The 13,585-nt window shown below is 44.4% G+C and overlaps 1 protein-coding gene across 1 annotated transcript in view; it reads right to left on the minus strand.

Moving 5' to 3' along the window:
• CPS1 (carbamoyl-phosphate synthase 1) overlaps positions 1 to 13,585 on the minus strand; it is a 110,901-nt gene that overhangs the window by 81,061 nt on the left and 16,255 nt on the right. The window contains exons 3-4 of the mRNA XM_062602193.1: positions 10,309 to 10,459; positions 4,051 to 4,154 (exon numbers count right to left, since the gene is read on the minus strand). Coding sequence (XP_062458177.1) covers positions 4,051 to 4,154; positions 10,309 to 10,437 — 233 coding nt within the window. The 5' untranslated portion in view covers positions 10,438 to 10,459. The remainder of the gene's footprint in view (positions 1 to 4,050; positions 4,155 to 10,308; positions 10,460 to 13,585) is intronic.

Below are 13,585 nucleotides of genomic sequence, written 5' to 3' on the forward strand. Positions count from 1 at the left end.
CCTTATCCTGCAGGATATGGCAATCCATTACACAATTGCTGTCTTTTAACCCAAAAGCAGCTGTAATTTAGCAACAAATGAAGTTATCCACACCAATATTCAGCCAAATGCATGAAGACAATTCAGCATTAATCTGCCCTATACAGAATATAATTTATTATTGCTAAACAATACATAATTGGCAACTTCAGCCATCTACCAGATATCAGCAAGTCACAAGAGACATTTTTTATGGAACATCAGACGTCCTGCCGGAAGATTCATTACTAAATGTTGGGAAACTCTTCACAAAACCTGGAATGGTTGCAGGCAGATACAGACAACACAGCACACCAGCCAGCTCTGACAAATGAATCATCAAATGAACAATGGCCATGAAATAGTTTCAGGTAAGCCTCTCCTGCTGTTCAGATCCATACTTCCTGCTGCAGGTAAACAACCACATAAGGTGCAGTGTGATCACAATGCTGCAGTAAGTGCATGACATGTGCACATTTGGGATTGCTCTCTCCTTCCAAGTCAACTGGTTATGCTACCAAAAGACTCTGTTAATGACAAAGCTAATGTAATTAACCTTTGCATGCTGTTGGTAATCAGCAAGCAAGTACAGAGAGCCACGGCATTTGGGTAGGGCATGAAGACACAGCCCTGTGTTGAGACAGGATGGCATTTAAGCAGGGACAATGCCTCGTACAGCACAGAAGAGCAGATGGGAACACAAGCTCCAAAGATACTGCAAGGTCTAATCCTTGCTGTGCCTGCCCAAAGGCCTTCCTGAGTTCAGTAAATTACAGTTAATCAGTTCTCTTGCTAGAATATCATGGGGAACACACACAGACTTATGAGAGGCAAATGCATTTACTGAGCTGTTACAAACATGGGGACATTTTATAGGTTGTAATTCTTTTTCTTTCCTAATTGGAAATCTCTCTTCCTTTTTCTTCCTATACCAGATGGCTGCAATATCAGGATTTATTTTCTTTTTGAGCAAATCTTTCTGAAAAGTTCCTTCTCATGCTTTTCCAATGAAAATTCATCATTTCACCCCCAAAACACTGCTCTCTGCCCTCTATTCCAGAGCAATGACAACATTTCAGACAGCTTTAGCTACTTCAAGCCTGAAAGCTGTACGCACATAAAGTGTTCTGTCTCTCAGTTCTATGACATAAGTCAAAATGTAGGAGCCCAGATAAGCAGACAAGGTGCAGAGCAGCATATTAATCATCCCAGCACAAAGCTTAGGCTGACCCCACTCAGCATCTAGAAACGCCTGCTTCACAGAAAGTATGGTCTGAGGCTTAACAACAGCCATGGCAAAAGCACCTCTGTAGCAGCCTCTTGCTCTCTATTCTGACAAATCACTATGTACCCCGACAGTCTGTAGAAGACCCCAACCTTGGGCACGTCTTTCACACAGACACTTAGCCTCTGACTCAGTCAATGGAAACAGGTAGCTGGGTTCCTCTAGATACATAAGGTCTTGATCTCTATGGTCAGAAGCACTGGGCAGAGCTACAGAGGAGATTTAGGTTTGATATAAGGAGGAAATTCTTTATTGTGAGGGTGCTGAGGCACTGGCACAGGGTGCCCAGAGAAGCTGTGGCTGCCCCATCCCTGTCAGTGTTCAAGGCCAGGTTGGACACAGGGGCTTGGAGCAACCTGTTCTAGTGGAAGGTGTCCCTGCCCATGGCAGAGGATTGGAACTGCATGAGCTTTAACGTCCTTTCCAAATCAAACCAGTACAGGATTCTATGACAGCAATCCTTGGACTAATAGCAAATCTGTCACTTCTACGATCTGCAACAATGCTGCAAACTTTTTCTCTTCTCTGAATCAATCAAGATCATGTTCCTGGAGCGCTCTGAAGATACAACCTTACATTTTGAATGTTCCCTCCGTGCACATATGCTCCCCAGCACAGAAGAGATCTCTTTCAGAGGCATCTTCTCCAAATCATTGGAAAATGAGAAAATGCAGCTTCTGCTGCCACAGTAACATGTGGAGAGGAAATTAACCCACCAGGTCCTCCTTGACTTTTGTGATGTGACAAGATTTATTGCCTATAATCTATCATCAAGAAAAGAACTCTGGTGCCCTCCATCATTCTGCTCTACATTAAACACTTGCTTTTTGGCGGGTATATTAACACAGTCAGTAATTAGTGCTGTCAGAATACTTAAATAATTGCCTCCTAATGCAAAACCCTGCAACCGGATTCCCCTCCACAGCAATTGAACACTCTCATCAATGAGGTCATTTAAAAACTCATCCTCAGAGTGCAGGTTTCCCCAAAGGAGAGCAGAACTTGGGAAATGCAAGGCAGCTGGACAAAGACAGCTATGAATGACTGCAGGAAAAGCTCAAGCACCAGCCACCTCAGAGCTGTTTCACATCCCCAGGGACATGTCCCTCTTCTACCCAAAACACTCATTCCTCTGGGCAGATTTCCTCCACTCAAGCAGTTCAATAAAAGCACTGGCAGTATTTGGCTGCCATCTTCAGTCAGCCACTGGCTTCTATCCCTCAAGAGGAGAGAGTCATGCAAGGTTAGGCATGAGGCTGATCCTACCTTTTATCTGGAAACCACACAGAGCTTAAATGCATCCTTAACTGTGGTATGAGCCAATGAATGTCATAAGAGATAGGTCATGACCAACTTGGAAGCCAAGTTCCATTACTCAAAAGGCTGCAAATGATTCAAACCTCTGTTTGATCAGGGCACTGCTGGAAGAACAAAGACAGCTCCTCTGCAATGGCTGCATTTCAATGGGAGGTGATCAGATCCATACATAACTATCATGGTTAGCTCTATCAGTCTTTAAAGTTGCTCATCACAACAAATGCTATGACACAAATGGACTGTCTGAAGTCTCTTCGTTAACTATCACTATATATATATATATATATCTCTGGAGATGGTGGATTCACCCTGGTTGGATGACAAGTGACCATGAAAGCTGCTGCATCACTGCAATCCTCAACTGGACAGGTGAGAGAAAATGCATCAAAAGGCTCTTGTGTCAAGATAAGGACAGGGAGAGATCACTCACCAATAACCCTCACAGGCAAAACAGGCTTGACTTGGGGAAATTAGTTTTATTTGTTACCAATCAAATGAGAAAAGGGTAATGAGAAATAAAACTAAACCTTAGAAACACCTCCCTTCACCTTTCCCCTCCTTCCGGGCTTAGCTTTATTCCCCCATTCTCTATCTCCTGTCCTCACAGCAGTGTGGAGGAACAGGGACTAGGGTTGTAGTCAGCTCATCACATATTGTCTCTGTCAATCCTTCCTCATGGGGAGACTCCTCCTCTGCCCCAGCAAGAGGTCCCTCCTCCACAAGCTTCTCCAACACAAGTCTTTCCCGCAGGCTGCAGTTCTTCATGAGCTGCTCCAACGTGGGTCCCTTCCATGGGGTGCAGTCCTTCAGGACAGGCTGCTCCAGGCTGGGGTCCCCTGCAGGGTCACGGCTCCTGCCACTAAACCTGCTCCAGTGTGGGGACCCCACAGGGCCACAGCTTCCTTCAGGCATTCCCCTGCTCTGGCGTGGGATCCTCCAAGGGCTGCAGGTGGATATCTCCTCCAAAGGCTGCAGGAGCACAGCCTGCCTCACCATGGTCTGCACCACGGGCTGCAGGGGAATCTCTGCTATGGCATCTGGAGCAGCTCCTCCCTCCTTCTGCACTTGGTGCCTGCAGAGCTGCTGCTCTCATATGTTCCAGCTGCAATTTCTTCTGCACTTCAGCTTTTTTCCTTCTTAAATATGTTGTCACAGAGGCAACCACCACTGCTGTTGGGTTCAGCCTTGGCCAGTAGCGGGTCTATCTTGGAGCCAGCTGCAGTGGTTCTATTGGATATAGGGGAAGCTTCTAGCAACTTCTCACAGAAGCCACCCCTGTAGCCCCACACTATCGAAACCCAATACACAACACGGGAGTATGTTCTACATGCTTGCATCAGGACCCTACAAGCTTGGGAAAAGCAGCTTTCACACTTTAACAGTCTCCCAGACAAATTTTGGTGCTTATCACTCATTTGCTTTTATCTTACCCAGAAAGACCAGTGTTGAATACAACTTCCCCTGCTGTGGAGGATGGATAGCCAAAAGAATAGCCCTTCATCTTCATCCCATCTTCCAGCACCAAGTTCGCAGTCTGCAATTGGAGAAAGGCACATGAAAAGACTCAAACACAAGAACAGGCTTGATGTTTATAGAGGTAACACCCAAGACACCTGCCTTTTATGCCTTACTTGGGAAATATTCATGCCCCTTTCCCAATCCAGCTCCCAAGATACAGTCTCCTTTACTAGTCTCCTGATGCTCTTTTTCCTTCCAACACTTGGGACACATCATGCTCCTAATGAGGGCAAGGCAAACCTCAGCGCGAGCAGAGCATGTGCTGCTATCACTGTGGGATCACCCTTCCATATCACTTAAATTTCTTCCCCCCATTATACCTTGGAATTAACCAGGTGTAGAGAAAGGATCACCTCTCCTCCCAGTTTTTGCTCAAGGCTTGCTTAGCCTGTCCACATATTGGTTGGGAAACCACCTGGGAACTCCAGCTTCCACCAAAAAAGTAATGAGTACATGTACACCAGAAATGACAGAATGAGCTGGGAGATTCCCTCACACAGCAGCATCACTGGTGACATGCAGGGGGAGACAGAAAGCAAAGCTGGAAATAGATCTGCTTCTATAGATCCGGGCTTAAAAGAACTTGATGATGAACCTTTTGGGCCCTGAGAACTTCTCTTCTGGAATGCCAGCACAGCTGCCTCCTGGGCACAGAGCTGCAGTCACAGAGTGACCACCAGTGCAAAACCCCACAGAGGATGTGCCAAGCATGTCCACCAGGCAGCAGCTCTCACCATGATTTAACTTCATACTGGGGTTTTGTTACAGAACAATTCCTCTTGCTGGGATTTTAAGAAGAATCAAGATCAATTTGCTGTAGAAAGGAGCAGAACTACTTTCCATTAGCCATAAATCAGACGAACAATCACAGCAAGGAGAAATTTCATTCCCAGCATTGAACATTTTGTAACAATTATGGCAAACATTCATCTCGAGCTCCTCTGCAGTTACAAATACTGCACAGATCAATTACTAATGTACTGAAAAACATAGTAAAAATCAAACTGCACCAACAGGTAATTGAATTCTGTGCATCTGGGATGCTTTTAGCCTTGCATTTTTTCCTCATTAATGCCAAACATCCAGGCATTCTCCAAAGGTTCAGAAATCACTGAAGTGTCAGCAGTGCCAAAAACCCTTCCCTCCCCAGTTATAAATATGTCCCCTAGGTTTAGCCCAAATAAAACTTACAGTTTGGTCAGCTCCCATATTTCACTAAGCTTCTTATTACAGAAAGCCAAAACCATTACAAAGCACAGAGGTCACTTGGGTGCCTCAGACTGGGCTTTGGACAGGCCCTCTGCCCTTTCTGAAGCCTGCTGAAAGCCAAGCCCATGCTGCAGACATGGGAGACTGGCTGTAAGAACTGGTTTTCCTCAGCCTTGGAAGAGATGGACCCTTTCCCCCCACAGGCCACATTATTTGAGCCCACCCAAACATCAGCTCCAGTTCAAGCAAGTCCTGCCCTTTGCTGGCACAAGTTAGGATAATGATCTGAATCACAGTCCCAACTGCAAACAGGCTGGGAAAATCCTTCAGGAAGCAACATCCATAATAGTGGAATGACCAGAAAAGTTAAGATCCATCTAAATCCTGAAGGGCCAAAACCTAGAGCAATCAGTGTGACCTCTAGAACCTTACTCTCTTTTTAGTACTTGACACAAATCTGCATGTCTTCACTCCCACCACAGACCACCTGCCTTTCTACACACTAGCACAGAACCCATTTCTGTTGAACAGAAACCCCCATTGTACTATTAGATCCCCTACACAGCGTTTAAGTAATGCAGAATGTCCCCGAGCAGCCATAACCTGCCTGCAAGTTCAGCTATAGCAAGGGATAGATGTTCAAATGCTTCCCTCCCTTACTTGATTTATTATTCTTAATTAAGTGGCTGGTTTGTTTGTTGAGCATTCTAGAAGCAATTATTCCTGCTTAGATTTCTAGCGGAGGTGTTAGCATCTCCCCACGCTGCCAGCCTACCTTGCCTCTGCACCTATGTTTTAATGTGGAAAGTGATTTACAGGCTAGCAAGAAGGCCAGCTGGCTCTGTCAGGGATTAGCTGAGAGAGATTTTTGCTTTCACAAAGCCAACAAGAAATAAACAAAGCTCCCAAAGCTTCTGTGAGGACCTTTTGTCTCCAGCCTTCTCAGAAGCATCCCCACGAAGTTTCACTCAAGTCTCTGTTGTAGTCTCAACTGGAATGTTTCTTCCACACACACCCCCAGCGTGAGACATGGTTTGCAACTTGATTTGTCCCTCCCACATGCCAGTAGCTTTACCTTCAGCAGAGCTCCCTGTGCTACGGAGAGGCTGTTGGGCTCTTGAAGAGCTTTGAGGATGGAGATGGCTAACAGAAAGGGTCATGCTCTTGGCTACAGCATTGCTATATTTGGTGCATTTTGTCAAAGCAGATTCCAAAGTTAACTAGTTCAGGTCCCACTTCACTAAGGACTTCACACATGAAGTAAACACTGTAGCAGTTCAAAAACAAACCCAAAACAATATGTAACAAACCAGATTAACTTAGTTGCAGTTAGTTTCCTGCCCTTCCCATCTACACAATGGATGATGGAGACTTGCAACAGCTCAAAATATCTGCAGTACAATTCACTTCTTAAAGTATGTCTGCTATAACCCCCTGTACTGGAAAGTGAACTGGCTATTTCTCCTCTTTTCTACTTGTTTCACAAAGTAACCAGCCAAGGAAGTCATGTCTTTCCCCTCCAAAGAAATCCCTCAGTTTATCTTGGCAAGGGCAAGCCAAATACTGAACGCTGGCTTGGAGAGCTGCGAGTATGCAGAGTGCCAAAACCAGAATGGACACTGCTGTACAGCAGAGACACAGCTGGGTCTTGGTTTCAGTGCAGACCAGTTTCTTTCCTTCCAGTAGAAGATGGTAAAACATCTCCTGTCTAAGGCAGGCCATGATTCCATGCAGGATGATAGCCTCTTGGCGTACAGTTCTGGCTGGCTACACAACAGCCAAAATACAAGTACAGAAGCATCCAAAAGACACCAGACTTCTTCTACAGTAGAAAGCTGGTGCCAGGACTGTGCTACATCACTGTCTCAAGACCAAGTAATCAGCAACAAAGGCAGATTATTTCTCTTTGACAGAAAAATGTCTCCTCTTGTGAGTACTCTGGAAAACTGTCTGAACATTGCTAAGACTTCCTTTGCTAACCCCTTATATATATATATATATAGTTTTATTTTGGCACATTTGCTTCTGGCTAGTATTAAGACAAGAAGAAAGGGAAAGACTAAAGAATGGATCTTGGGATAAACCAAAGAAGGGTCGCTTATGCTAACTTTGGGGAGAAGCTTTGGATGAGTTCCTTTACCATTCAAACCAAAGCCAGAAATGCAACACGAGTACCATGGTAGAAAAGTCACAGCTCCTACAACTTAACCTCTTCTTAAGGCTGTTCACACCAATGCCACAAATATTTGTGACAAAAATCAGAGGAGGGGGAATGTAGAGGCACCTCAGAGAAGCCACTCAGCACCCAAGGAAATGAGCACCCCTCTGTGTCCCCACTGTAGCAGCTCACTAAGTTCCCCCAGTCTCTAAGGGAACAGGCCCTGTTTTACCTCCCCTTCACTCCCACCTCCAGAGGGAGAATAGTGGAGTTATTTTCTCAGTTACTTTTCACCTGTCTCAAAATACATGTGAAAGCCCCTTTTACAGTAACCTGAAATAGTTTCTACAGCCAGAGCTCAAAAATTTCCTTCTTCTCCCTTTCATTTTTAACTATATTTTTAGCTTGTTCCTGGTGGTTTTTATAGCTCTCCCAGTCCTCTCCTTACTGATCCATCTATACTCCTACAAGCCACCTATTTATTGCATGTACTACTCTTTACATCCCCACTTAACTATATTGGCCTCAGATGAGCATTAAATGAGAGGAGCTTTGAGCTGCAGTCTCTCTGCCCATTCCTGAATTAGCAAGCAGCTTGGTTACCTCCACACCAGTGATGCTAAGCACCCCTTCAGAAAGCCCATAGGGCTCTCTGATCTTTTGTCTGTGCCCCTCTTTCACTCCTGGATGCTTCATCTCTCCATTACAACTGAAGGGTGGGATGCAATAGGGAAATACGGACCCGCATGTCCCCACACCTCAGACTGCTCACCTGCAGTTGTGTTTCCCCACACAGGCTGAGCTAACTGGACAGAAAAGGGACTTGGGAGAAGAATTATTAGGCTTTCTAATAACTACCTCCTCTCCCTAATGCTTTCTAATACTTTACTTAGCTTATATGTTGGTTAGAAACACATTTTCATTGTATTTTGTTATGCTCCCTAAAATAGCCCACTGAGAAAAAGCAGTAAAAGGCAACTAAAGCTCATTTAAGCCTGCGATAATGAGAGAATGGGATCATTACCTGTACCATCATTAGCCTACACATCTTAATTACTTTGCATTTCACTCCATCTCCAAACTTCTTACACATATCTATTACCTCTAATGATGGCTGGAACCCCGAACCCAGCCATAAGTCACTACTTGGTCACTTGTCTCACAAATACAGTTAACTTCCACACTTTGACACAAAGCCATGCAATAGGTTGGCTTTTTAAGACCTCTTCCTTAACTTTTCCCTCAGGTCTGCTGCTTTATTGCTTCATATATGTATTAGAGAGTCTCTTGTACTTCTGCTACTGTGGCAAAAAAGTGTATAAGCCAGTCACTCTCTCAAAGCAAAATCCCCAGGCCAGGAAAGGTTCACGGCTTTGTATTCCAGATCCTGTATTCAAAGGAACTCATGCAGCCCCTGCAAAGGTGGTGTTAAAAATCCACAGCCAAGATCTCAAGAGCCACAGGCTCTTAAACTACAATAGGTATTCGCCTTCTTAGTCTCCGTGATTACAAGCATCCACTCTGACAGCACAAACTCCTGCAGGTATTGAACTCATATAATCAAGTCTAATAAGAAAACAGCTTTCCCCAGTTGTAATGCCAAGACAGGAGTTGTCATATAATATGTGTCAGAAAGAGACTTCTGGGGCTGGCTGGCTAGCACCACATCTAGTGAGCCCAGTGCCAGGACAGATGCTTCACCAAACTCAGCATTTCAGATGCACAGCAGGTCTTGGCCACCCTGCAATAGATCCTGTCATACACCTTGAAACAGAACAGGGGCCCAGTTCATTCTGACCCACTTCAGGTACATCTGCAATTGCTGGGAGCAAGGTTAAAATAGGGTTTGGGGTTTCACTTGGCATTGCTTTCTTAACAGGTATTCATTCTCCTTGTCTTCAGCATTGGTGTCATTGGCTTTAAGCCATCAGTCTTTAGCTTTACAAGTACAGAATTAGGTAGATGCTAGAACAGCTGGTACTTTTAACTCCATCAGAGTAGGGCAGCAGTTTTCCATAAGCATGACACTTCTTAATTGAATGCCTCCGCATTATGAAATGTGACCTTGTAGGTCTATCACCATGTGGTCCTTGAATGAGTGACAAAACATGTACCTAACACCATCAATCTGTCATTTAAGATGCCAAATCCAAACTCCAGATGCTAATCCATCAGTGTAAGAATTCATCAGATCCAGCCTACTTCAGGTGCCTACCAGAATTATCCTGTGTCTGTTCAAAAGGTGACGCAGCAATCCTAACCATGGCCTACAAAGTTTTGCCAGTGGAAGATGCCTTTTACCACAGCATACTTATAACCACAGCCACGGTAAATCAAGAGCTGATACACTCGTGCATTCACAAAGAGTTGTCTACCTCTCTAATTAATCTCAGAGCCACCATAGTTCCCAATACATCAAAAATAAATCCTCTGTGAATCCAACAGGATTAATCACATGCTTCAAGTGATGCATGTTTTTAAATCTGATTCATGCTAACATGGACTGAAAGACCTGCTCTGTTGCCTATCAGTCCTATAGAAGGCTGGGCTGTTTCTAAAGAAGATACCATATAGTAATTAACTGAAACCCTGAACTTCCACCTTCTGGTGCAATTTACCCTGTAATTTCCATTCCAGACTATACAAAAAGTGTGTTTGCTTTGCTAATATAAGCATCTAGCCAAGCAATTCCTTTGCTCAGGGTTCAGACAAACCTGCATTGGTCCAGATAAGCCCTGTTATCTGTAGCAAGCTATCCCTCAGCATACCAAAGCCATCTATTAAACCACAGTAGCTCAGTTACTGTTACCTTGATGCTCAACAACCTCGTAGCAGCCCTTGAGAAACTCCAGTGATCAGCAGACAAATTGCAAAACTCCCATCTGCCTTTCAAAGTCTTCACCACTTTGCAAGCTGTCAAAATTCTTGTCATCTTGAAAGTTGCTGATGGGCAGCTGAAGTTTACAGAAAATGAGACAAAACAACAGTCTGCTTGTAGGTATTTCTTCACGGCTTGGTGCAGACAATACACTCTTGCAGCTCACATGAGAAGAGGACAGAGACACAGAGAGTGTCGTGGACTGACTGTACAGAGCTGCCCGACACCTTCCCATTTATTCTGCCATCAAACACCTCTGGTGCAGCCCCACCTCCTCCCGCCCCTCAGAGAGGGGCTTGCTTAGACACCCTTGCAACACGTTCTTCAGGCTGGTCTCTAAGCACTGCTTCAGGGGTTGTATCATAGGCCAGGCTTGCTGGAAGACAGCAAAACCTGCTGGAGAAATCAAAGCTACAGCAGTGAAGACAGTTCTCACTCTGAAATAAACACTTTATGTTTCAGGAAGAGACAACACCACCACTTGTTCTCCTCACAGCACATGGTCTGAGGAAATTAAGAGTCTGTTCATAGTGTGCTTTTGAGTGCTCTTCAGTGTGTGATCTGGGGTCTGCATATTAGCTAGTTGGACAGCCTGCAGCTGCTGCAAGCTATTTGTACTAAAGGAAGTACAAATGCCACCAAATTCTGTGGAAAGCCATAGTCTTTTATTCTGTTTGGAGAACAGACAGGCACCAGGCCCTAGCACAGGTCCCTTTGCTGCCCCTTCCCAAAGAAATGAAAAGCACATCACCAGGAAAAATAAATGGCTACAAGAGAAAAACCTCTTTTTGGTAAATTTCAATGGACAGCAGCTGAAATAAGGTGAAGTTTTCCATATGCCTTCCCCGATTGACTACAGACCTTTGTGACTATCACTTCTGAAAACAGGACACTTAAACTATAAGAAACATGTTGCTCATTATCCAGACATGAAAATGCCTAATGAAGGCAAAAGCTTTGGGAGAAACATGTACATTACTGATACTCTTCAAGAACAAAAACTGGTGAGGCCTGTTTTGAAACCCAGGGGATTAAAACTTCAATTCACTCAGACACAGGAGGAAAAAGAAAGCAAACCAAGAGATACAAGCTTTTTTGCAGCTGGACACATACTGTTGTAAAGGATTTAGTTGACCTTTTCTAATCATTGACAATAATAATCAGGACTTCTTTGTACACAGTGGTTTGAGATTAGTCAAAATTCATGCCAGCATCACATACAAATACTTCCTGCACAGCTCATTCTAGCACCAGGTTGAACAGTCATGCACACAGTAAGACAAATAAGAGAGGGCAGTGAGGTTGGGTACTCTCTGGTACACGGACAGCTTACTGGAAACTTGAAAGAGAAAGACACATGGGAAAGCCCTGAATCCAGGTGACTGAAAGAGACACAGGGTGGAAGACAGACTGGGTGTGGAGGAGCTCACTGCTTTAATATGAGCTTTCCATGTGTGCAGAGCTGGGAGAAGCAAGTCCACAATGTTCTCTGGTAACCTGAGTGCAGTTTAGAAAAGACAGAACTGTTTTTCCTACAAGAAGATACCTGACAATCATTCTGATTCATAGAAGGAGCTCGAGACACGCAGATTCTGCTTTTTGCAACAACAACAAAATACAGAGAACTGGGAAATGGGGTTTGGTTTGGGTTTTTAGCTCTATTTGTTTGGGTCCAGCCTGTAGAGATCCAGGTTGGAGATACACACAGGAGACAGAAGGTACAGAAAGCAAAGCCATCCTTACAAGCAAATGGATGGCAAAGACCTGTATCTTGTACTGGAAAGGTCATCTGAATATACAAGCACACATGCATTCACACATGCAATTCAGCAGCCAGCTTTCTTCCAAAGTCACATTTCACATTCGGTTAGCTTTACACCACCAGGAATGTCAGACATAGCATTTGGAAGGTTACAAGCACTACCCTTTGTTATGGCCATACTGAAGGGCAAATTCTGCACTCCATTTTACTCTTTGCCAACATGAGGCAGTTATTTTGGCCCTGGGTATAGATGTGCTTGAACCAGAACCAATTCGCACTGGCAGTTTTAGCACCCTAACTGCTAATTCCCAACTACCCTCTCTTCACCACCTGAGTTTCAGTGTGGCTACACAAGGAGACAGATCCAGCTTAAAACAAAACCTTGCCTTCTGCCACTAGGCCATTCATGAACATAAGGAGCGAGGGGAAGAAGAGCCATGCCTTTTGGCAGAGCAGCATCTTTTGCCAGGTGAAAAGAGCTGCACAACCACATAATGAACTGGCTTCAGTTATGGATCTGGAGTACATACATTGACATATATGTTAAGGACAAAATGCTATATGGGGAATAATAAGCAAAAAATGCTTTCCTCTCCACTGCAAGGATGCCTCACTGACAACTGCTATAGATTTGACACTGCTGCCTTCCCTTTCATTCACCCATGTTTTATTATCAAAATTAAGCCCACCTCAGACCTTCTGAGATTAGCAAGGTTATCCTTCCATCCATGAACCACCTTCCCTTTTAAAGCCTCCACCATTACAGAGGGACTTCCCTCTGCCAGCAAATCAAGCTATTTGTCTCACTGCGAACATGCTAAAAAGAAGTGATGAACTGTTGACTCTAAGGCCAGGAAAATATACCAGGTATTCCTGAGAGAAGCCCCAGTTCACAAAAACCTGTCAACATACAAACAAGCCTTCTGTGGTTTGGGCAGATCTTATGTATGTGCTTTGCTTAACACAAAGACCAGAAGAGGCAGAATCACTTATTCCTTTCACTTTCTCTCTATAAACTCAGCCTTAGTTTTGGAATTCCTGGCTTGCTGCAGGGAATCAATAAGGAAAACGGAACCAACCATAGAGGAGTGGAAAAAGGAGAGCAGCAACCAATGGTTTTATGGAGGTGCAACCACGCTGCCTGAGCTTAAAACCTGCCTGCCAGTACATGACTTGCAATTGTATCACCCCTTCAGGAAAGGAAGTTTGGGCAGGGCTCCGGAAGAAGGATTCTCATCAGAGAAATCAGGAACGTAAAGCCACAAAGGCAGAAGAGTCACTCTTCTGTGAGCTGTAAGAACAATTCAAACAGTAGAGGGGGAACTATTCACAATTCAGGCTTCCTTAACGGGGTCTTCACTTGGCATAGGTGTTTAGAAAAAGGCAAACTGCCTTTTGTTTCATATTCATTTACACTATATCCTACACAGATAGGAAGCA

The sequence above is a fragment of the Pezoporus occidentalis genome, unplaced genomic scaffold (assembly GCF_034315485.1).
Source record: "Pezoporus occidentalis ecotype Australia unplaced genomic scaffold, CSIRO_AGI_Poc_V1 ctg118, whole genome shotgun sequence".
Lineage (NCBI taxonomy): Eukaryota > Metazoa > Chordata > Aves > Psittaciformes > Psittacidae > Pezoporus > Pezoporus occidentalis.